Here is a 25,094-nt window from a genome sequence, read left to right as displayed (position 1 = left end):
AAATCCAGCTCTTTCCACTGTGGTAGTTTAACTTGCACTTAGAAAAGTTGCTGCTCAGCAAAAAAAAAGAAAAAAAATTCCTTTTTAACAAAATGAATGCATCATACATAAAACATCACGGACCATACAATTAGTAAGCAAATGTAAGAGTTCAGCTCAGTTCATAATTATTCAGCAAACCTATTCAGAATGATTTTTTCTCCCTCCAGCAATCTACTGTGTGGGCTCATTACCACTGAAAATCTAACGAAGAAACCACCACAGAAACTGCACAAAATAAGCCCATATGCTCAAGACACTTTAGCTCAGCCAGCCCTTAGCAAGAGCCTCTTAAACCCTGACACGGAGGGAACCAACCCAAGCTCATTTCTCTGTGGAGTTTGCACTCCCAGCTCTCCAAAGGTGTCCTGTCTTTAGTGCAGCTCCAGGTACTTCATTTGCAGCCACTCCCTTGTCCCCTGTGCTGCCACCAACGCCTGCCCCGTGTCACACAGCCCGTGATGGGCTCAGTCCCTGGAGCTGAGGCTCCCAACAGCCACCTCACAAAAGAGCTGAATGGGTTTCTCCTGGCAGGGATTTCCCTTCCTAGCAGGGATATTCCGTGAGAGGAATTGTAATATTTTGAAGGACAGGTCTCCAAATCTGGCAGCTGACATTTTCAGGGAAGTTTTCAGCATTTCTGCCTGGAACAGTTTAGGGAAACTACTGTATCTCCTGTCTCTCAAACTACAGCGAAAGTGCTGGTGGGATGGATGCAGGAGGCAAATGTGGAAAATGATTACAATAAGCTTGTGAGTGCAGGGAGTGCAGATCCGGCTCCCGAGGGAGGGCATCGCTCCACAGGCGATGTGTCTGTCTGTCTGTCTGTCTGTGTGCATCTGCTCAAGCTCCTGAGAACAGAAGGGTTTTTGGGTATGGAAGGGCTCTGTTCTGGACAGGTCCCAAGGCCCAGCTGTGCCCAGAGCAGGCAGAGCTGCCCTGCACATGGTGCCTCACAGGGATTTGCTGCCAGCACAGTCACACTGCTGAGCTGAGGGGCATCAGCTAAAAAGAGACATGTAGGCACTCCCAGTGATCCCACCTCTGCCACTCCTTGTCCTTCCCTGCTCGAGTGTCTGGAGGTGACATGGTTTGTAATTGAGATTAAAGACAATTTCATCTGCAAAAACTGATTTGCATTCAGTTTCTGGGAAGTTCACCTTGCGGTTGTAAAAATTTCATGCTTAGTTTTACCAACAATGTGGTTTCTGAAAAGACTGAACCAAATCCCTTCAGACAGTTTACCGCTTCCCATTTTTAAAAATGCATAGCTGAATAAACAGAGTTAAGGGACTAAAACCACCTCAGTCATTTTCCATAGGGGTAGACAGCAATTTTAGAACTTAGCCCTTCACAGGGATTTTCCTGTTTGGTTCTCCTGCAAGATTGGTTCAATTGGTTTTCGTTCCTTTACACAGCTGCAACATTAAGCTGTGTATCTTTCCTGTTTGGGTTTACAGGTTGCTCAGGTGGATCATGATATTTTCACAATATCAGTAGAGTTTTCCATTGCTGCAAACACTTTTTTTTTTTGTGCCAATTTAATATATTGCGTGCCCTTTATCCCATTTTGGTGAAAACTTTTGCAGCACATGCAGTATTTTGGTGTACATATAATGAACACCAAAAATATGTTTTGATTGAACATATAATTTGGATGACCAAAAAACAGGATAGTGCTAAAATCATACAACACTGAGAGTGTACATTAGTAAAAACATAGGAAATCCTAAAGCAATTTTTCCTGTCCATAGCACAGTCCACTGCTTGGGCTTTTATTTTTCCCCTTCAAATTCCCATCCCTAAAACACACATGTAGGATCAGGTATTGGGAAGGGGATATTTTAAAAATAAATTATTTTATATCTATCTATATATTTATATATTTTTTATATTTATATATAGCACAACAGAAATAGACCGAAGTAGTGACTTAGTTTGACTACAGGAAAAGTAGAAGTTTTATGTTTCCTAAAATAGCTCAGTGAAACATAAATAACAAAATGGCACCTCTCTGTACGGATAACGGTGTTTAACTCTCCTCAGTGTTTTATGGTGGGAGTTTGTGTGACCAACTTTGTTCTTCTGTTTTCCTAAACTTGAACCAGGTGGGAATTTATACAAGTGTGGTAGAGCAAGAACAATCTTTGAGCATCTGGAAAGTCTGGCTCACTGTGGGTGATGCCAGAAAACCACCAAAATTAATTCATTTTTCATCATCTTATAAATTGAATTACTGTGAAAGGACAGAGCCAGAGGGTGTTTTATAAAGTCCTGATGACTTAATTTCCCCAAAGTACGAGCTTCAGGAGAGCACTTGCCTTGGTGGTTCCTCTCCTCATCCTGCCATCCATCCCCTGGGATGTCACACACTGCTGTTCCATCCTGCATGGACAGCACAGGGCACAGCAAGGCCACTGGTGTGGGTTTGGAAGTCACTGGATCTCAGGAGGTCACCCCATCCCTGGGGACCAGGCTGGCTCATCCTGGAGAGCCTCCCCAGGGCTGTGTGTCTGAGCATCCCCTGCATTCCTTGGTGCCCTGTGACCGCTGCCATCCCTCCCATTCCTGCCATCAGCGCTGGCTCCAGGGCTCCCTGCCCTGACCTCCTGGCTCTGCTGGAGAACACACTGCACATCCTGGGGTGACAGATGCTCGAGTCCACAGGGCCCAGAACTCAAACCAGCAGGCAAATAAAGCTGCTCCTGTGTTTGTTATTTATCGTGTTACTTCATAAGGTCCAACAGCACAACTGCTGTTTCCTGAGCCACTGGTCAACCTCGCTCACACTCCTGACTTGTCCAAATTTAAATCAAGTGCTCCTGCCCACACACTGTAGGGAAGAGGCATCCCAAGGCAGCGAGCACCCAGTCCAGCAGCATGAATTCACCTGCCCTGCCTAAAGAATGATTTGCTTTCCAGCAGGAATTATCCAGCACTATTGGCTGCTCCTCACAGCTGGCCCTGGCCCTCGCTGTCAGCGTCGCCCAAACCTCCCCTGTCCCCGCCAGAGGCACAAAGGGTTAACGATCTCCTACTGCCCACAACCATCGCTCCTCCACCACCACGGCCCCTCAGCATCCGTACAAAGGGCCTGATTTAATCCGGGTTGCAGACGACTCACATTGTACTCGCAGCCTCGGAGTGATGTTGGGTGATCAGGTTTCCAACTAATATCCAAGGCACAGCCCGAGCGCTGAGCGGGAACAAAGGCACCTTTGTTACTGAAGAAAAAAAATCCCCTGAAGATATTAGCAGTGCAGTAGAGTTCAAACTGTTAAATGATTCAAATATTATTTAATGAATACATTTGAAATGAGGTCTCGCAACCCAGAACACTTTTTAGATCACCATTTACAAAGAGCCGCCTCTTCGCTTACTTCTTTATGAAGTTGCTGCTTTCAGATTTCAATTATGTTCATTTTGCTCCCAGCCTTTTTCAGGGACTTCCCCTGTTGGTGTAGCTCAGTTCTTTTTATGGTATAGTTTAGCCAGTGACTACTGGGTTTTCAGAAGTCCTGATAATCACATTCCATTAATTTACCTTGGACTGTGTGGGAAACAAGGGAGACAGAGCCTTGTGCAAAAGTAGCAACAGCATTAGGTGTTGTTCTAGAGGGTGCTAAAGCCAAGCTTATAAAACAGAAATTTGGTAAATAAGCATATCAAGATTTTTAGCTGGGATTGGAGAAGCTCTATAGTTCAGGTTCAACAAATACCTGAAATTTCTTGTGTGTCTTGGATATGCAATTCTAAACCAGCAAGCCATGTAATTTTAGACATAAAAATTAAATAATAAAGGTAGATGGGGTTCAGGAAAGAAACATGTCTCCAACCTGAGGAATAAAGTTTTAAAATTAAATTAGGGCTTCCTGTGCTTATAGCAGTAAGAAATCCAAGGCTGCTCTGAAGCATGGACAGCAGCTATTGTCCCTAAAGGGTAACAGCAGCACATCTGGGGCTGTGCTGGTGCCTGCTGAGAGGTTTTCTAAAAATACAGCATAAGTAGCAAAAGTGGGGAAAGAGCACCAGAACAAAATGACTACAAGTATCAGGATAAGTACCAGCATACCAGCAAAAATCAGCACAGGGCAGTGGCAGAAACAGCTCCAGGCTCTCTTCAGGTGCACTGCAAAGGAATCACCTCCCCTCACACCAGGCACCCTCCTGGCTCTGCTGCCAGGGGCTGGGACCTCAAACAGCCTCTGCTGAGGAGACAGGGACAGCAGCACAGGATTTCACTTAACTCTCATTAAGGGTCCTCATGCAGGTGATGCCTCAGGTGGAAGCAATTGAAAATCTGCCTCCAAAACCTGGGCTTGACACATTATCATTGTAATCTTTAAAACTACTGTGCATGCCAGAACTCTGTGGTAGGGTTTGCACACTGAACTCTGCCCACAGCAGGCAACAAGGAGGAGAGGAGGCTCCCAGGAATGAAATGTCTCCAGCCATCACTCTGGATAATCTCTGCTTCCCGACAATTATATGCTCTTGATTAAAATTAATTTTTCATATAAATTCAATCAAGTAGAAAGTCTTTCATTAAAAGTTACAAAACTTCAAAGAAAATCTTTTCCCAATGACTTTATCAAGACAGAATTCAATGGAGAAGACTCTTGAATTGTATGAACTGAATAAAAACCACAGCAACAGCCCCATGCTTCAGATTTTGCCATAAAATCATAGCACTGCATTTCAAGGACATGATGTAGCTCCTAAACATGGCTGCATCAACTGAGGCTTGGAAATGCAGAGTAAATTGTCTTACAGGACATTTTCAGATTGCTCAGAGAGGATTTAGAAAGATCTGAGGTTGGAAAATCCCAAAAGACCCAAAAATCTCAGCAGATTTTTTTTTCCCTGACATTTCTCAGTCTACATGTAAAGGTAAAAGACAGAAATCATTCTCCTTTCTCTTCAGTGATTAAAAATCCTCCAGAAAAAAAGCAAATTCCTTACAAGTCTCCTTTAGATCACACTGGTGCACAGCCAAGTGATGGATTTCAAAGGTTACTGCTGGAATGTGGTTCCCAGCAGTCTATTGCAGTGAGTAACTATCACGTTTACATATCCATTACATCAAAACTACGTTACACTTCCACTGCTTCCTGTTGGCTCACCATCTGGAAGCTAAACAAGCTGGTAGTAAAGACAGAATTCAATTCTGCATTTAGCAAAGGAGCTGTACAAGCTTTGCAGCAGGTGATTGCACAGGCTGAGCAGGCAGAACCCTGCCCCAGAGCCAGCCCAGGAATGGGACCCCAGGGAGGGACACCCAGGAGCCCCTCAGCCCATGGGAGGCACTTCCCACCCTGCAGCCCCTCCTCATGCCCAGTCCCACCTCTGCCAGCCCAGCACCTCACAGAGAGCAGCCACAGCACTGAGTTCTCCCAGCTCAGCAGTGTCAAGGTTCCAGGTGCTGCTCAGCCTGAAATCCCAAACCAACCCAGCCTTTGGGACCCCAAACGCCAGCTCAGGAGCAAAATGTGAGTGCCTGACATAAGAGACAGAGCTTTTTATGATCAAATTTCTTTAATTAAATTTCATTGCCTGCTTTACTTGTCAGTTGCACCAGAGACTGCCAAAGGAAACAAAACATTGTACATTCACTACAAGATTCTCTCAAATGTTCACAACTAGTCCAAATCCATGGAAGTCACAGGGCCCCTTTCCCTCTGCATTGCAACACATTAAAAATGGCAGGACACAAACTCCAGCACTGTGACCTGAGCCCTTGGGTTCCAGGGGTACTGAATGACCTCTGTGTGCGGTTCCAGGGGTACTTCAATGACCTCTGCATTTACAGCCCAACCTCCTGGTGGTACAGGAGAAATAAGCACTGAACTAACCCAGAAAGGAAACCAAGCACATTAAGTACTGTGGGGCTGGAGGGTGGCTGGTGCAGCACACAGGGGAGGCACCAGCACCAGGCAGGTGTGGCAGTGCCAGCGTGCCCAGCACCAGGACAAGGTGCACAGCACACCTGGCCCTGCTGCCAGTGCAGGAATGCTTTGTCACTGATGGTAACAGAAATCAGAGCCCTCCTGGGAAGTCAGGCAAGGCTTGCCCTGCCAAGGCTGCTGGGAAGAAACCGGGCATTAATAGATCTTTATCTAACTAGTGCTTTTAAAAATATTTTTTCTTTGATCTAACAAGCATTAGGTTAATGTCTCCCTGTTATGTGCTCTGAATAGTTCCTTAAACATGCTGAAGACCTTTTCCCTATGGAGTTTCCTACAGGAGGCATCTGTTATCCCAGGGGCTCTCACATCAGCCCCACACAGACAGCAGGGGAATGTGTCAGGGGCTACAACTTAAACTGTCAGCATATCTCAAAGTCTACATCTCCCAAAGTGTATTTCCAACATGAAAACAGCTAAAATCACAATTATATTTCATTGCTGTGTGTGAGATCCAGAATGCTTGCATGGCTTCCAAAGGGAAGCTCTGGAAAACAGCCACTGCACTGGCAGGAGTATTCCTGGAGGGAAGGGCCGACCCTGTCCTCACTGCCCAGCCTAAGATACACTGAAAATGCTCTACAGGAACTGTCAGTGTACTTGTCTAAAAAGCAGGTTATGAAAAATTTCAAGTTGCAAACTACTTTATAAATCACAAGCCATTTTTCCTTAGTCTTGCCAATTTTAATGAAGAAAACTGTTAGCATTTCAATGTACAAAAGTCCAATAAAACATGATTTTTTCCTTTTAAATCAGTGAGTGGGTAAAGTTTGGGTTAAACTTATTCAACAGTAACAGTCTTCCAATTTCCACTAATAGAAATTTTTTTTTCTGATTTGACTAGAGGATAATGACAATCCAGAAATAAATAGCTATAAATACATTCATTGTTCCTATTCCAAAAACTCATCACATGGGGAAGACATAAAACTGAAATTAACTTGTTTGAGTGTTCCTTTACAATGAGAGATGGGCAAGTTAGAGCAGAGTGACTTGGACAGGAGAGAAAACAAGTAGGGCAGAAATTGGTCCAGTATTGACATTCATGAACATACCAGTTAGCAAAATTCATCCTTTAAATGACACTACTCAGTTGATTCTTTTATTTGCTTGGGGTATACATAATGAAAGCAAGTTTTCCTTGGAATCTTTGCTAGGACAGGTATAGCACCCAGAGAGAGACACTGTAACCACCCCTTGTGTCTGCATGTGTGTGTGTAGTTATATACAGAGCCATGCACCCACACACACAGCCAGGATCCGGCACCGGCGTCCGTCCGGCGTCACTCGTCATTGGCAGCACTCGTTCCTCTCACTTGGCCTTGGTTACGCAGCTGTGGAGAGAGGAAGGGCAATTCCTGCATTAGCAGCTGCTCCAGACACAGCTCCAAACACACAGGGAGATTAATTATCTCCAGGGAAAAGCAGGACAGGGCCTCAGAGTCACACCAAAGCAATGCCAGCTCCTGAGGGAATCTCAGTGGGAGCCGCCCTTGGTCAGGACCTGCCCCCCGGGCTGGGAGCAGCTCCCTTCAGTGGGGAGCCCACACGGATCAGTGGCATGTGGAACCCTTGGGCTGGGATGTTACAACAGTGCCTGAGAGGAACAGCAGCACCAAAGGGCTGGGCACAAGCACCAAGAGCCTCCAACTCCTGGAGAAGCTGCTCCTGCAGCAAGAGCTCTGACACAGTTTGGTGTTCTGGGTGGAACTGGACTTCTAAGAACTGAACTTGTTTGGAAAGTGATGCTCCACAGCTTCCCTAAGTGACAAGGACCAAGTCCAGAGATCACTTTGCTCCTATGTGTGCAGCAAAGTGATGCTGGCCTGTGTGACTGGAGCCCAGAAAGGGCGAGCATTGCCACGACAGCAGCACATCCCACACCTGGGGTGCGTGCACTGGGTGAGCATCAGGCACCAGGGCAGGTGCCCAGCGCTGCAGGAACTCTGCTCCCAGCCTCAGAGCCTGCTGGGTGAGCATCAGGCACCAGGGCAGGTGCCCAGTGCTGCAGGAACTCTGTCCCAGCCTCAGAGCCTGCACCAGTGCCCACCTGCTGTCCTGGGCACCGTGGGCCAGCCCCACCTGCTGACCACCACACCGCTACCGAGCAGGAGGAAGGCAAGGCCCACATGGGTTATGTGGGCATTCAGATGATTTCTGCTAACAATTCCCATCCAAAAGAACATCAATCCCTCTTCTCCTTTTCCATCCAGCAGTTGACTTACACAGCTCGCTTTGCCTCAGAACCTACAGAGAACTCCTCTAGACGTCCGCAGCCAAAGTGCCTCGAACGGAACCCTTCTTACGCATCTGAAGTGAAATAAAAGGTGAGCTCCACACACAGAACCTGCCATGCTGTGGTTAGTATGAGACAAGGAATGACCTGCAGGGCCAGGATCTGCCTCTCCCTGGCCAGGGCCAGCTCCAGCTACAGTTCAGGGGGTTTGGCCATGCTATGGTATTTCTTTTTGGCAAGGAGACCTGGGAACTGGAGAGCAGCTGTAAATAATGCTGCTGGAATTTTTACCAAGCCCATGATGCTCCAGCATGGAATCACTGCTCAGGGTGCCCAGTGTGGCATCTCTACCCTCACACAGGCATGAGAGAGGTTGGTCACAGGGCTCTGGCTGGACCTGATGCTTTCCTACTCTGCACTGATGAGCTGATGCATGTTTCATGGAGCAGGGGTGCTTCTCATCTCCAGCAGCCAGAGACAGAATCCACCAAGTGAAACATAAACAGTGATAAAAAGATGGGTTGGGATAGAGGAACTCTGGAAGAACACTGATGAGGATTCAGAGAGTAACAGAAAGTAACAAAAGCAGAGATCCTGACTATAAAAATCGACTGAAGATGAAGCACAGGAGCAACAAAAGAACTGGAATGTGCACAGAACCCAGAGGAAGATCAGCTCGGAGCAGGAGGAAGAAAGGGTGTTCATGAGGAGGGGAAGAGAACCAGGGAAAGAACATGCACTGCCAGCCCTGCTTAGTGCCAGGTTTGGCTCTCAGCACCACAGAACTGCCTAGGGCTGCCCTGGCCACTCCTGAGCACTGCAGGGACAAATCTGTGTCACACTGAGCACCTCACCCCTGAGCACTCACTTCCCAGAGGTCCTGGCCATAAAACACCTTGTGGTGTACTGGGGATGTAATGGCAGTTACTGGTGGCACAATGGATGGAGTAGTTGAATATGAAACAAGATGACAAATTATTTTGGATAAAACTAGCATTGATATTATTTGGCAGTGACATTTTTGCCCTTAGGTTGTCTAATAATGCACTGCACCATAAACCCATGGAAATTAAATAATTTATAGGTGTTTGTATATACCCCTCTTGTAATAACTGGAAAAACCCCAAGACAGTAGGTCCTCACTCCTCTCACATTTCACAGAAATCTGGGTTAGTGTAACATCATACATTTATCTTGTGAAAAAGAACAAACCAAAACAACCCAACTTTTTCAACAATGCACAGACTCCAAATTCCTGACACTAACATCTTACAAAACAATTTGCAAAAAACAATTTGCCTTTGCAAAATGAGAAAATATTAAGTAAATACATTTGATGTTTAAGAATGAGGATAAATGTTACACACATGTGAGCTGGGTTTGGCTGAAAGTAAGAACTAAAAGAGCAGCAAATATCTTGGAAAAAAATATTTAAAAGGAGCTACTTACCAGTGAGAAATGTGAAACAAAACATCCACAGTCCACAGAGACACAAAGGAAAAATCTCACCATGCACACAGGTATGTCAAATTCTGCTGCCTCTCTCCAGCACACCTCTGGTGTGCACTCCTCACTGCCACTAGCCTTGCTCAGGAAAACTGGATAAAGTCTGTTTCAGTCCAAATTAAGAACTATGCATGTGCAAAGGGAACCCCTCTGGCAAAACTCAGTTTACAGAGGACAGCTGTTATGCTTCCTCCTCCACAGACATCTGGGAACTGGTGGCTCTAAGAACAGGATCAGGTGTAAATTAGAATTCAAGAAGAAATCCCCATTATTTAGGAAAACAATTGCCAAAAATACCCAAATGCCCATGAGAGGGCACAAGATCTACAAGAGTGAGTGAACACCAACCTTGTCCACAGCACATTCTGGGGCTGCTCACCCAAACCCTCCAGCTTATGGGCAAAGAGCATTTGGTGCTACAGCTCAGCACAGGACTGTGAAGAAACACTTTTCCAAATGCAGGAAACATCCCTACACCACACAGGCTGTTCCACACTGCCTGGAAAGCCCCTGGAGGGCACAAGTGGGGAGGGAGGAGCTGCAGCTGCTTTGGTACCAAGAGCAAAGACTCACCAGGCACAGAGCACAGAAGGTGCCCCAGGGCTCCTGTCCAGGTGTGGAGCCTTGGGCAGCCAGGTCAGGTCAGAGGTGTCTGGCATGGCTCAAACCAGGCAAACAGCAAGTTTAGCTGAAGACACATTGTGTCCTGGAAGAACCAAGACACTGGAATTGTCTGAGTTACCTGACTGGGTTTGAGGCATGAAGCAATTGTCAAAATGGGAAGGAAATACAACTGCAAATCCAAGAATGGCAAAAATGCCAGTGGGATTGAACGTGGGAAAGGTTCATGGAAAAGGTCATGGTCTAAAAAGACTCTACAGAAGAAAGCTTCCTTCCCAGCCTGGGGTGGTGCTCTGCCTCTGAATGGAGAGAGCAGGGACAGTGCCCTAAGGCTGAGCTTTCTCCCAGACATCACCCACATGGATTTGGCCCTCACAGCCACTAAAGCAGGAAAACTGACATGATCCCAGCTGATTTTACTGACTTTCTTTTTGGAAGACTTTGGTTTGGTGTGCTAATCAGAAGTGGAACAGCTGACAGGTGACACAAACTTGCTTGAAGAGAAAAAGTAATCAGATCTAATGATGACCAGAAAAGAAACAAAGCAAGACACAAGATGGAACAGGACAATGACAGATTTGAGTTCCAACCAAAGAGTGACAAAAGGGCCCTGAGTGGGACTTTTGCAGTGGGTGTGGTGCCATAAACACAGAGATAATCAGGGCAGACATCCTGCAGTTAATGACATCAGAGGTACTCACCTTAAATCAGCACAGAATGCAGGAGCCCAAGGGGCCACAGTGCCCATCAGCCACTGCCCAAACACACACACACAGAGGCATGGACACCACACAACTTGCCTCAGTTTCTGCACAGATAAATCTGCAGCTAGAAGCACACACAGCCTTACAAAAAAGCTTTCTTACCGCTTCCAGCTCCTTCTGGGTTTCATCCTCCATCCTCCTGATGTCCTCCATAGTCAGCTCAATCCACTTGTCAATCCAACAGAACAGCTGGCGGTGGAAGTTGGTAAATATCCTTTTTTCTTGCTTTAAGAAGATAAACAAGCATTAGATCACAGGTAGGACTGGCCAAAGGCCGGTGAAGTGATAGCAGCTGCTCAGTTTGCAGAGTTAATATCTTCAGGTGAGTGCTGCTTCACACTGCTACAGATTCAGTCACCTCACAACCCTGGATCCAACTTAAATTCACCTCATCTCTCAAATTCACCTCACCTTTAACGTGGAAAGAAAGAACAAATTTCACTATCAAAAAAGAGTTTCAAGAAAGTTCAGCCATTCACATTACTTGAGAATTATGAAGAATGTTGTTAAAATCTGTTCCAGCTCCAAGGTGGCAGCAGCCAAACCAGAACAGCCACTTCCTGAAGACTTTGCCTTTTTTCCCTAGAGAATTGTTCTGGTAATTCCAGTGAAGTCCCACTGGCAGCAAACCAAGACACAAATGGTTTGACTGGCTGGGGAAAAGGACAACAATTCCCTGGCTGTGAGCAACAGGAAACTGCACCAGTGCTCCTGCTCAAACCCCCACATCAACACAGCCCCAGAAGGCAGAAATACTCACCTTTTGTATAAAATTTTCCACTTTGTTCTGCAGTCCCCACCACTTAAATTTGATGGTCACCAGTTTGTAAGCACACATTTTGGGACACTCCTCATCAGTTGCTAACTCTTTCTGTTTGGCAATAATAGAAAAGAAGTTTTAATACTTTAAAAGTTTATTATTAGAAATTATAATTCTAATTAGAGCATTAGAATGATAAATAGTATAATTTATAGTAAATTAATTCAATTTCACAATGTTGTTATGATAATAAAATATGATTCTAAGAATTATTACAGAAAAACATAATTCTAATCAGGAACTTGGGGCTGTTCCTGACAGTGATTCACTCCAGGGCACAGGAGTGAGCTGCTCAATTCCTGTGGGGATCTCTGGTGTGCACACACAGCCCATTTCTTCCTGGGACAGATTCTGATGGCTGGCAGTGGGTGCTGGCAAGTTCTGTGCTGCTTTTGGGATGTCACATGAAGGATGTGCTGGGCCACAGAAAATTTGTTCCTCATCTGGAGCTGAGCCAAGTTCTGAAGGAACCATGAACTTTGTTCTTCTGCTGATAAAGAATTCCTAAGGCTGTAACAGCAGTTCCTAGTATAGAAGGTATTCCTACCTTCCAGTTTGGCCCCAGAGGTCCTCTCTTTGTCTTAACTGACTGGAATAATGCAGGATCTTCATCAGCTTTGTAGTCCTGTAACATAAAACACTCTGAGAGTCAGAAAACACCACCAGATTCAATATCCCACTGTGTTAAGCTTCTGCTGGAGCAGGATGGGAGCAGCACAGGCTGGCTCCATCACCCCTGCTCCCAACACAACACAAGAGCTCTGCAGGGCTGCCCTTGCTGTGCACACTGTGACATCTGCACTGTCCCTCTGGCTCTGTGACCCCTGAGAGGAGGAGAAGGCAGTAATTCAGCAACCAGCATGCCAGAGCTGTTCAGGCTGCCACACTGAATAACCAAAGCTATTCATGGCCTCTGCTGGGGAGGCAGAACAGGAGGGAAGGAGGCAGAACAGGAGGGAATCCTGCTCCTGACTGCATTTTAAAAATTTCACACAACCACTGGACAGAAGACATCGAAGTGAATCAAGCTATAGCAATGGATAAACAATTTTGCTCTATATAACTAATTGTTGGCAGAACTGCTGCTGGTTTGGGGCAGCAACATGCCCAACAGAAACACAAGAATTCCACCTCTTAGTGCCAGTTTTATAAATAAAAGCAGGTACTGCATTGAGACAAGCCTGAATTTATGTTCACTGTGTGAGCATCCTGCCAAAGCAGAGCTCACTGCAGTGGTGTGAGGCATGAGGCATTCAAACTGAGCTCCATGTGCAGCCTTGATCTGCCTGGTTTATGGGGTGGAATGATTGGTCTGGGTACCCCAGGGACACTCAAATCCACATGATGCTGTCACCTCCCTGTGCACAGGGACATTGCTAAAAAGCAACTGTGCTCTTGCATTTAGGACCCACATAAAAATAACCACAGCTGGAAACACTGAGGAAGAAAATGTTAACTATGAGTAAAATGTAGGAGTGAAAGCAGAAATTCCAAGGAAATAGGTGGAGTTTTCTATGCTAGAGACAGAAGCTTTGAACCAAGACCTTTTAGAACTCAGTTAACCCAAATCCTATTAAGGACAGGAAAAACCTTTTATAGACTAAAGCCTAGATGGACAGGAGAGCATTGTAGGAACTCTTCTCTACACACAGATCCTACAAGCATGCAGGGAAGAAGACTGGACTGGAGCCAAAGTACAAATAAACAAGAGTTCTTTGCAGAGTTTAAGGAAAATATCTGTGCAGCAAGAGCTTAACTCCTGACAACAAAAAGTCCTTCTTAGGAAGAAAAACAGGCAGCTGCTGGAGCAAGTATTACAGCTCAAACCCCTGAAGCCCTCTGGAAAGCCAGACAGGCAAACATCAGCCTGCAGCAGCATAACAGGACAGAGGAGCTATTTGTGTATTCAAAGAAATACACAAATAGCATTTCCCAGGCAGTTTCTGCTCAAATTCTCAGTGTAATATGCATGAATGCAACCACCTCTTATTAATAATGATTGAGAGAGACTGTGAATCACACACAATAAAGTAATACCACAACAAACCCAGAACCTGGGCACTTCTTCACAATTCTCATTCTCAGTCTTTAGACCTGCTCAGAGTGTAACAGAGCTCCTGAGAACTCATGGTTCACTATTAAATTGTATAAAAAATCAAACAGGGCAGAATGATTTTAAGAAAACTTTTAGAACCTGAAAACTTTTAGAACATGAAAATTACACAAGTTTGATGCCTGATCTGCAAATCATGAAAATGGAACTGAACATGGAGTGGCACCACACTAACTAGGTAGGTGGACACAAATTCTGGCTTTCCAGCTCAGTATTGTATTAGTGTTTTAAGCAAGAGAACATACTTGAGTACATACTACTGGTGTTATCAAGAAAAAAAAACTCACATACAGATCCTGAGGAAGGCACCACCTACCAGAACTTCCCCTCCAACATCATCCACAGCTCTGTGAGTGCTCATTCACAGCCCACCAGAAGACCAGGATCAGGTTTATCCAAGTATGCCACACTCCCAACTCAGTGCATGATTCCATCTCTCATAACTCAGTCACCAGCACCACTGTACACTGCCCTGACAGGCACTGCTGTGTTTTAGATAAGTTTAGCTAAAAGGCTTTTAATAAAAAATGCCTTGCAATCACTGCCATCTCCTGAAGAGTCCTGCAGCTGCAGCACAGCTATCAGGGGAACCACTGCCTGAGATCAGATCACCTTTGAAGGAATGCCAAGGTTCAAATGGGAATGGAAGCAGCCTGGCTATCAGGGACACAGACCGTGGTGCCAGGAGGCAAAGGTCACTGGGAACAGGCTGGGAGAGATGAATATTTATAAACAGCATGAAAAGAGGGTACAAAACTAAAAGCACATCATATTTGTACACAGATAGGCTGTCCCATGGGATGTGTCACTGTATGATGATTCCAAGGTTCAGCACTAATAACATGGAGCTGTTTAGCTGCCTGTTGTGATAAATTAAGTCTGAAATGACAGAGATCCACCTATCAAGCTCTGCAACTTGAGAATCTTTTAACACTTCCTTACAGACTACAAATAGCAATTCCTATATTCCAATATATTTCCTCAGACTGTAGAAAAATGGACAGCACACAGAAATCCAAACTCCAAAATCCAAATCCATTCGTACAAAACTGTAACTTCAAAACTTTCTTTCAAATAATAAAGATCAACTATGACCTAAACAAGACATTTAATGTCTTCCTTGTACAAAAATAGCTATAAACCTGATTTCAATTTGTTTTCACTACACTCTGCTTTTCTACAAATTATTTCCAAAACCACAGCCTCCTCTGATGCTCATCAAGTGCTCATTTTTGCTTACACTTTAAAAAGTCTTTCTCTCCTGGCAAATCACTTTTATATACAAACAACATAAAGTGACACAGACTGCAGGCTGGAGATGATTAAGAGAAGGCAGGGTTAAATGTGTATCTAAAGAAAGTCACAGCTGTCACCTAAATTATTTCTATACATACTTAAATGAGCACGAGTCAGCATGTCAGTCTTGGCAATTTTGTTATGATGTAGCTGAACTTTCAAGAAAAAAAAATAAATTCAAGTTCCACTACCTAAACTTGATAAAGATATCAGCACAAATAGAAAGTGTCTCTCCTGAAGTCCTAAGAAGTAAAGAGAGAGAAGACAAAGGCCAGAAACTTCAGGCTTTTATAACAGAAGAGACTTCAAGTGTGGGTCCTAGAAGATTCCTGATGTCTCATCCCAGAAGGGGAAAACAAGTAACCAGCAAGGATGTCAGTCTGCAGGTAACTCAGAGTTACCAGTGTCTGCTAAGAGTTTAATCACAAAGCCAGGCTTTGGTTAATGAAGTCAGGACTTAGCAAAACAGAGTTTCTGGGAGATGAAATGGAAATAAAAAATTCAATCACATGGTGAAAATGAATCCCAAGTATTCCTACACAAAAATGGGCTAAACTGTGAGCTTGAATCTGCAAATACCCTGGAAATGGTGCTAGAAGTTTATAAAAAGGAAACAGAAATGTAGAAATGTAACAATGTAGAAATGTACATCAGAAGAGACTTAAGACTCTGGATGAGACCACTCTGCACTCACTTTTGAGACTCTGTAGATCAAATACACAAAATAGAAAAGAGGATTTTGTACTGAAAATAGTTCCAAGGACTTCCTGCAAAGAAGTCCTCTTCCCAGAATGTAGGATATCCAAGTATCTACCTTCAGAAAACAACAGTTAAACAGTATAAAGAGCCTCTCCTTGCACAAAACCAAGACAATCACATTTATTGTGCAAACACAGTCTCCATATTAGTGCCTATCATTTCCCTACTGTCCAAAAACTATTACACATCCAACAGTCCAGCTGTTACAATTTAACAAACCAGGCAACATCCCCAGCAGATCCAGATGTGCAGAAACAATCAGCAGTAAAACCAAAGAAGGAAGGCAGGCACATCAGTGAATGGTTCTGTTAAAGACACTTCTCATGCCTCTACTGGGTGAAATCCATTCCATTTAAACTTATTCACTAAAAACAAAAGCACAGAAGGATTCACCTGCATGCTCCACCCCAATCCCACAGCAGAACATTTACTTACTCCTGGCTCTACTTGAGTTCTATCTGCAATGTCAATGTGGACAACCTCAACACTCTTCCATGTGTTTGGATCTAAATTGTGAACCTGAAAAAGAAAAAAAAAGAAGGAATTATTCCCATGCTGGGAATTCCACAGTGATCACTTGGTGCAGTACATGTGTGTGCCAGGGAGTTTTTCAGGATCCTGTAAAGGCAGCATTCTCCAAACCTACCCCTTCTTCCTCTGCCTTTCTAAAGGGAATGATCTCCACAATTACAGTTTAATTCACTCACTAATCAATTTTAAACCAACACAAAGACTTCACTTCTTGTGCATTCAGGAAACCTGCATTTAAGATTAAGCTCTATTCATCTATGACATTTGTTAGCACTAATGAAATCAAGCTCTAATTAGAGTCATTAACCATTCCATAATCTGCATGAACTTTTTGAGCTAGAAAGGTGTAAGAATTCCAAGTGCAAAAATGCAGATTCCAATAACCTGATCTGGCAGGTTCCCAGAATCACAGGACTGCCTTGAAGGTGGACCAGGTGCAATCTGAGGGTGTGTGAAGGTCAGAGGATGGAATCAGCTCCACACCTGTGGTCTGTCCAGCACACCTAAACTCAGTTACAGCCAGGGCAGCTGTCCAAGAACAATCCCCCTCCTGTGCAGCACATCCAGAGCTACAGCTCACCCAAGCACTGGACACAGACTGACAACTACTCCTCTCTGGATGGTTTGTAAATGTTTGTCACTAGAGATCAAAATTTTCCTGAAGTGACACATGAACCAAAGTGACTGTCTGGGGAGAAAACAAGAACATAAGCAACTGGGATAATTCAGAGGCAACTTCAGTATTTAACTATAGTGTGTTCACAGATCAATTCCAGTGCTCTTGTGAAATCTGTTTTCAAATAAACTTGTCAGCTTAACTCTCAGTAGCAAGTCTACAGCAAAAGAAATGAAATTAACAAAAGGACCTGCTGAAAAGCTATTTAAGTATTTGTATGAAAATCAAGCATCTGTATTGGCCTCTAAACATAAAAACCAAACCCCTTCTCCTGATCTCCTTAGATGAGACAGCTTGACCACCCTGCAAGGACCTGAGAAATGCTTTTCTTGTTTTACTCACTGGTCAGGCATTGACTTTATGCAATAATTATCCACCATCACCAGGTATAAAATATTTTATCTGTACTAATTGTAAAATTGCACTAAGGCTTGGTATCCAGACCCCAACTCACGTTCTCTGTTGTTCCCAAATCTGGTTTATGCCAGGTCTCAATTTTTATGAAGAAATCATCTTTCATGTATTCATTCTGTAAGAATTAAAAGCAAAAGGCACAAGTCTGATTACATCTCTCTGATCTGGTTCAGATAAATGGTATCTACACACATGCCACTACTAATCCCTGACTAGCAACACAATATATTGAAATTACCAGAGAATCAGCCCCTTACCTACAGATAGAAATAAGTACATGATAATCTTAAATTAGAGTACTAAATTAAAACCAGTCATGTTTGAGAAATCCAGCTCTGCCTGTGCACACCAGGAGAAATAACCCTGCCATTTGCTGTCCTCAACCCTGAAGTTCTTTACCTCCACGTTCAAGTAATTTTCCAATTATCAATCTGCAGTTAGATGTTACTGTACAGCACAATGACAATCATAAAGCTGGATCACAATGGTCCAGCTGCCACCAAACTGTACATGTAAAGACAGTGACAGAGCCCTGCTGATTCCAACAGTCAGAGGGCACACACCTGTGTGCTCAGGTACCACAGTGAGTCAAGCTCCACAGCTCAAACCCACTTGTGTCACATCCACATGGTAACAATCTAAACCATGTTTGCAAGGGAGCAGATAAAGCAGTTTAACATTTAACTAAAAGTTATCATTAAACAGGTCACCAAAACATGTAAAAAAATCTTAATGATGTGTCTCCCATACATCTTAATAAAACAAACCCAAATCCTGAGCTGTGCTGATCCACTTAGGCTCCCAGTTACCCCATTTTAACTGGGGCAGGAATTCATTTTACAGCAATGGCATTTCAGACAGGCAGGGACTGATTCAATTTCCCTGCTCTTCCTGCATTCAGGAATGTAGAAGCTCTGATATGTCACTTTTTCCCTCCCACTTTTCTTAGCATTATGTCTTACCAGGACAGACATTATGCATCATAATTAAAAGCATAAAAGAAGACATAAAAAATGAAATAATTTCTCTGACAAATCACAGTTCTAATTACAGCCACGTGCAGACAAATAAAACACAGGGAGTTGCTTTGTTGTACTCTACACCAGGAGTCCTAGCAAGACACTTGTGGCAGGCTGGAGCCAGACAATTGTAATGGTAGTAACAGATAAAATATATCTCAAAAAACCCCAAAATATGATTGGTAGGTTTTCAAATACTCACTGTCACAACTGGAGTCGTTGGAAAACACGTGCAATGCAAAGGAAAAGAAAACACAGAGCATCATTAGATACAATTGTTTCTGAAAGGTTTCACATATAAAAACACCAACAGAAGAACACTCAGGGGGACACTCACTTGTTCTACAGTAGGGATATGCATTCCAGGCCTTCTCATGGAACACCAGGGAACCTTCTGGAGCAATCATCCTTACAAACCCAGGGACTTTACTGGGAAAACAAACATGGACAATGTGTTCAAAATCCTGCCAGCTGAAATTCCTCATTGCTTCCTCCCACTCCAGTAAGAAAGGCACTTTCTACCCCAGCATTTGAGGGGTTATGATGCACCTTTGTCACCTGCAGTGAAATACACAGGAACTCAAAAAAACTTTCTGATCATGACAGGTTGAGAAAAATTGGGAAAGGTAATGATAAGGTGACTGAGAGGGAGCTGTGTGATCATGGGGAATGCTGTGCTATCCCTCCTCTTGCAGAGCAGCAAAAACACCTCCTGAGGAGGAGCACAGCACAGAGCCCTCACCTCCAGCTCCCTGGCAAGCAGCTCCTGACCTGCAGCAGGAACTTTATGTCCCACTCATCTCTGACTCCTGTCCAGAGCAAGCAAACACAATTCCTTCAGCTGTCCCAGACAAGTACCCCACATATTTAAAATCCACAGTTTTCACATTTTCCCACTCACCAGAGCACTCTTGCACCATTCAGCAAATTAAACCTCACCTTTCAACATTTCTTGCTCAATACCAAGGGACTACAAGACTTTTCTCACCTCTTTAAGTGATAGATTTTGTGAGTGTATTGTCCCTTCTCGCCATCCTGTTCATAAGGCTCGTTTTTTAAGACCTGAATTCCTTCCCCACCTCCTGTTTCGTTTTTGCTAGCTTCTGCCACGGAATAAAGCTGCCCAACTTGATACTGCAAAGGGAAGAGAAGTCAAATGTTAGCACCAAAGTTGGCCAAAACCTTTTAACATGTTAAAAATAATTAGCTGTTTCCTCTGACAATTCAGCAGTACAAAAAAGACTATCAGCAAAGTAAAATACACCATAGAAAAGATTTTTAGTGAATTCTGACAACTTTTTGGCAACACATATTTGCAGCTCACAAACACCAGGTCTACACCCCAGCTGTTCCACAGCCACCCAACACTTTGGTGCACACCAAAATTTCATTTTTCCTGTCCCAAGAGGTAAATGTATTTGTTGTTCTTTAGTGCACCAAGAAATGTCAATTTGGAGTTCATAAATTTTGGAGTGACTGGTTTCCAGCTCTGAGCCTTCCCAGTTCACACTTTCAACCAACTAAATGCCCTTACAGGAGCCAGGAAATGCACCCTACAGAACAAGTGTGATATTTCCCTCAGAAGCACATTCAGCACCCTGTCATGACAGAGATCCTATCATGACTCTCATTGAACTGCACTTCAGTGCCATTGAATTGCTGGCTTCAGATCTGGGAAGGCAATTCCTTCATCTGTGGCTTCAGGAAAAGGCTTGGAGTCCCTCAGTGCTGGACCAGCAGCAAAGTGCTGCCACAGAGCACAACTGCACTGCTGGCAGTGGAAGGTTCGGTGCTGCATTTGCTTCCTTGGAAATTCCTTGCTCAGAACAGGAATCACACCTGCATCACTCATCTCTGTCAGTGCAGCCACAGCACAGGGAATGTTTGCACTCAGGCTGGCCACATTTCTGACACAAAATCCCCTCCCAGCCCTGAATAAAGCAGGGAGGATGATCAGGACATACCTCTTGCACGGAGCAAGGTAAAACCACTCGGCTGAAAGAGGAAAAGAGAAAACTCAGTAAAATCAATCAGTAGACTTCACTTGCAGATAACAGATATAACACAGATGCTGAAGAAAGAAGTGTCAAAAGGAGCCAATTCAAGTTTTCTCTTTAGAAATCTCTGTGACAGGGAGGCTTTGGCTATAACCCAACAAACCCAAGTAAAGTTCAATGCCAGACACAAAAGGAAGCTCAAGGGATGGAACATGTCAGAACCCGCACAAAAGAGACAGGAAATCTGAGATCTACTTCCAGCTCTGCCACAATAACTTCGTGTTATGCCAAATTTGTTTATAAACTTTTCAACCTACACATTACCTGCACTACCACTGACAGTCACTGGACTTTGAAATAAACAGCAAAAGCCGGGACAGAGGAACAAACCAGCCCGTGCTGTGCAGGCAGGAGCCCCCGGGGCACAGATCTGCCCATTGCCGAGCAGAGAGCCGGGCAGGGCAGCGGCCCCGCTCGGGGCTGTCCCCGCTGCCATGGGCGCCGCTCGCTGAGGGGAACGGGCACGGAGCCCCCGGGCCCCGCCGCTGCCCCGGCCCGGCCCAGCCCGGCTCCCGGCACGGAGCTCGCGGAGCAGCCGGTGCGCGGCCGCGGCTCTCGCTGCAGGCAGGGCCCGCCCGGCCCCGCTCGAACCGTGCCCAGCGCCCGTTCCCGTCGCGGCGGCCCCGCCGCACCGAGCGGCCCCGCGCCCCGCAGGAAGCGGCGACCCCGGGGCCACACGGCAGAGAGCGGCGCGGGCGGGCCCCGGCGGCGGCGGGCGCGGCCGGGAAAGCCCCGCGGGGTCGCGGCCCGGGCGGGGCGCTGGCGGGCGCTGCGGCGGTGGCGGCGGCCCCGGTGCCCGCTCGGCTCCCCCCGGCCCGGCCCCGGCGCGGCCCCGCCGCCCCCACTCACAACTCCTTGATCAGCACCATCTTCCCGCCGCTCCGCGCACGCGCCGCTCCCGGGCCAGGCCCCGCCCCCGCCCGCGCGCCCAATCGCGCTCGGGCCTCGCCCGGAGGCGCGCACGCGCCGCGCCCCGCCAATCCGAGGGCGCGCAGCCCCCGCGAGCTCACACCTCACCCGTCGGCAGCCAATCAGAACGAGCCGGGCCGGCTCCGGTGCGCCTCCGCCCCTCCCGTCGTTGCTGACGGGGTGACGTCATCGCCGGGCGCCGGTGCGGGGCGTGAGGGGCCCGGCGGGGAGCGGGGCCAGAGAGGGGGACCGGGAACGGGACGGGAACGGGACCGGGGATGGGGCCGGTCTGGGGCGCGGTGCCGGCGGTTCCCGGTACCGAGCGCGACCCTGCAGGGCAGCGGGACGGACCCTGCGCACTGCCGGGCGGGCCGGTGCCGGACACCCCGGTTGCCCGCTCCGCCCTCACGCCGCCGTTGCCGGATGGGGTCACCCGCGGCGTGTGGGAAGTGAGGAGCTGCAGTGTCGGTGAATTTCGGGGAGCCCGGTTCCGCTGTCACACCGGCTCCGCTGCTCTGGCGACACCGCCCCCTCCTCTGCCTCTGGCACACTCAAATCCCCTTCTACACTTTTCCAATCTGCTTCAAGCAAAATCCTTCACCCGCGGATCGCGGTTAACCCTGGGCTGCCCCTGTGTTGCCACACAAATGGAACCACAGAAAATCCGAACAGCTTCGGTTTCCGCGGCCAATGCTGCCCTCTTGTGAAACCATTTCTTTTCGCCTCCATCGCAGTCACGGGAAAGACAGGGATTAATAATGACCTGACAACTGCACAAGGTTCAGCCGGGCTGGGGCTTCCACCTTCAGCTGGCGCTAAAAAATACAAAATGAAATGAGTCGGCAGGTCTGAAAGCTCAGGAACATATAAAGAAGGCAGAAATCAGCCCAAGTGGAGGAGCCCTTCAGGCTGTGAGGAGCCTGGAGGACAGGAATGGCAGTGATACCGGCCAGTGCGGGGCAGTGTGACAGGGACAAGTTCTACCGAGGCTCCTGGCTGTGGGGTGTTAATACCACAAAACAATCCTTAGCAGAATCCAATTACCAAATTCCTTCAGGTAAATAATCCAACGCATTGCACGTGTTCACAAACACAGGAGCAGCAAATGAGATAAGAATTGTTTTGATCATTCTTTGCTTCTCTCTGTTCAGAGGACATGCCAATACCACAGGGGGGCAGAGGGATGGGACCACCTAAGGCCTGTTCTTTGTGTTGAATTTGGCTTTATCCTGGTTTACATAATGATGGAAGTTAATCCCGTGGCAAAATGTTGCCCTAAGAACAAAGCAGCCAAGAAATATACTTCCACTTTGAGGTTCTCAAAAGTTGTAATTCAGGGAAAACTACAAAATTTACTTAAAATAATGTATTCTAAATATATTGATTTAATGTATTCTAAATATATTGATTTGCTTTCTAGTTCCTAAGCATTACCTTTCATTTTTATCTCCAGATGTTTTCCACAGCCATGCAGGCTTTTGTTTTCCCTCTGTTTGAAATGCACACACAAATGTAAAACCAGGTAAGCTGGAAAGAAACAACCACAAGGTGCACACTTGTGTTCCAGTGGTGCATCCTTTTCCCCAGAGGTGACCCCACGGCCCTCTCTGCAGCCCCCCAGCTCCTCTTTCCCTGGAGAAATTCTACATTTCCTCTTGCCAGGAGCCAGAACCAGCGAGGCACACTCCAAAGGACAGAAATCCAGATAAAATCAGTATTGTCAAACACTCCTTCCCCACATGAAAGGCTGTATGGGCATCTATTTCCATGGAAGTCCTTGAGTGGTGACTCAGGCCTGCCCTGGCTCTGGCCATGAGGAGCAGCAGAGATCAGGGCTGTAAATCAGTTTCCCCAAGCATTCAGGATTTTCCTTTATTTGGTTTTTCAGAACTCTGGCAGCGTGCAGGCCCTGCTGCTGCTTCTTCCCCATATGGACAACATTTGTGTGGTGTTTGCTCAGTGCCCAAAGCCTCTGTTTACAGCTGCCTCCTGCCACACACCAGTGTCACAGGCAGCCACATCCTGCTGAGCCCAGGCCTGGCACACACAAACCACTTGAGCCCACTCGAGCACAGCCCCTCTGGAGGAGGGAATGCTGCCCCAGGAGCTGCTGCTCATGGCAGGGCTCCAGCCCAGGCTCAGAACCAGCACTGTGGGTTCAGTTTCACGTGTCTCCAACACTTCCCTGCAGTACAAGGGCACCAGGAAGATTTAACTCATCGAGTTCCATCTGGCATCAGTATGGGGAGAATCTCTCATCCCTTTAGCACTGGGCTCTCTCACAACCCTCTGAGCTTCTCCCAGCCCTGCCAATCCTCTTCTACAAGAGATAAAAGTAAATATTGGTGCTCCCACCACCTGCCAGGAGGAGGAAAAGCAATTTCCACTGAGCACTGGTGACAGGAACACTGCACAAAAAGGGGAGGGAAGCTCCAGAGGGAGCTGAGGAGAGCTGCCCTGAGTTTCCACAGGAACACGGCACAGAAAGGGGAGGGAAGCCTCAGAGGGAGCTGAGGAGAGCTGCCCTGAGTTTCAGCCCCACTCTGCCACAGGACACTGTCACACAGGGGAGCTGGGTGTGGGCAGAGAGCAGAGAACCAACAATCACCCTTCCCAAATCCTTCCAGATCAAGAGACTGAGGCACTGAGAGAACTCATGCTTTAATAGACACTGAAATCACAAAGAAGAAAAGGCCAAATGCCTTAGCAATTTCAATAAAAATATGAAAATCTTTTTACATGGTAAATTTCATAATATAAAAAGTTTAATGCTGTCTGGAAACAGAGTTTTAATTTACAAAGAAAGTCCATAGAGGCCAAACATGGCTAACACTGCACGTAGGGAGAGCGAGTGCTGAAGGGCTGCTGCTGGGAAGCCTCTGCTGAGCATCCTCCTCTCTGGGTCACTGCTCTTCTGCAGCTGAGGGGAGCAGTGCCCACACACAGTGCAGCCCTGCTGGGCAGCATGGCAATGCAAAGAACCCAAAACTGCTCAAACCCATCATCACCATCCAGCTGAAACTAGCAATGCTTCCTAACAGATTCTCAGACACCTCTGTGCCCCTGGATCTGTTCTGCAACTTGGAAGAGATGTTCACAGAACGAGCTTGCCCTAATGAAAGAAATTATGGCCTAGAGTGATATGCATGGGGGTAGCACCCCCTCAATGCTTTTTTTGTTTCAGTAAGGTATGATAATACAGAAGGAAAACCAATATCAGGCCAGAGGTACAGGCTAACCAACAAAATCAAATTAAACTAGATTTTGATCACAGGGGTTGTTTACTGTTCCCATTTAGTTGGAGCTAAAGACAGTCAATAAAAAATCTGAAATCTCACACAGTAAAACATACAGGGCAAAACCAAAACATT

The 25,094-nt window shown here is 46.1% G+C and overlaps 1 protein-coding gene across 2 annotated transcripts; it reads right to left on the bottom strand.

The window, feature by feature from the left end:
- Window positions 1–6,664: 6,664 nt before the first annotated feature.
- On the bottom strand, window positions 6,665–21,713 carry PITPNB (phosphatidylinositol transfer protein beta). 2 transcript variants are annotated; one of them, XM_058816444.1, is made up of 12 exons: window positions 21,664–21,713; window positions 20,722–20,752; window positions 19,746–19,891; window positions 19,095–19,186; window positions 18,960–18,967; window positions 17,779–17,853; window positions 16,553–16,636; window positions 12,497–12,574; window positions 11,890–12,000; window positions 11,232–11,354; window positions 8,228–8,312; window positions 6,665–7,336 (listed from the first exon to the last, which is right to left on the bottom strand). In XM_058816444.1, exons 1-11 carry the CDS (start codon window positions 21,681–21,683, stop codon window positions 8,265–8,267), a joined length of 816 nt encoding a protein of 271 aa, XP_058672427.1. In that variant the 5' UTR covers window positions 21,684–21,713; the 3' UTR covers window positions 6,665–7,336; window positions 8,228–8,264. The 2 variants fall into 2 exon arrangements, with proteins under 2 accessions (XP_058672427.1, XP_058672426.1); XM_058816443.1 differs by lacking the exon at window positions 8,228–8,312.
- Between the last annotated feature and the right edge of the window lie 3,381 nt (window positions 21,714–25,094).

The sequence above is a fragment of the Ammospiza caudacuta genome, chromosome 18 (genome assembly GCF_027887145.1).
Source record: "Ammospiza caudacuta isolate bAmmCau1 chromosome 18, bAmmCau1.pri, whole genome shotgun sequence".
Classification (NCBI taxonomy): domain Eukaryota; kingdom Metazoa; phylum Chordata; class Aves; order Passeriformes; family Passerellidae; genus Ammospiza; species Ammospiza caudacuta.
Note: the sequence above shows the minus strand (reverse complement) of the source record. Positions and strands in the feature narration are given on the sequence as shown.

What these genes read in the sequence shown, in the direction of transcription:
- PITPNB (XM_058816443.1), bottom strand. Translation starts at nt 21,683, where the DNA reads ATGGTGCTGATCAAGGAGTT. An exon ending in GAACTCAAGTAGAGCCAGGA is followed by an intron (nt 12,575 to 16,552) that starts GTAAGTAAATGT and finishes TTTATGTTACAG; the next exon opens with GACTACAAAGCTGATGAAGA. An exon ending in TGGAAAATTTTATACAAAAG is followed by an intron (nt 11,355 to 11,889) that starts GTGAGTATTTCT and finishes ATCTTCTTAAAG; the next exon opens with CAAGAAAAAAGGATATTTAC.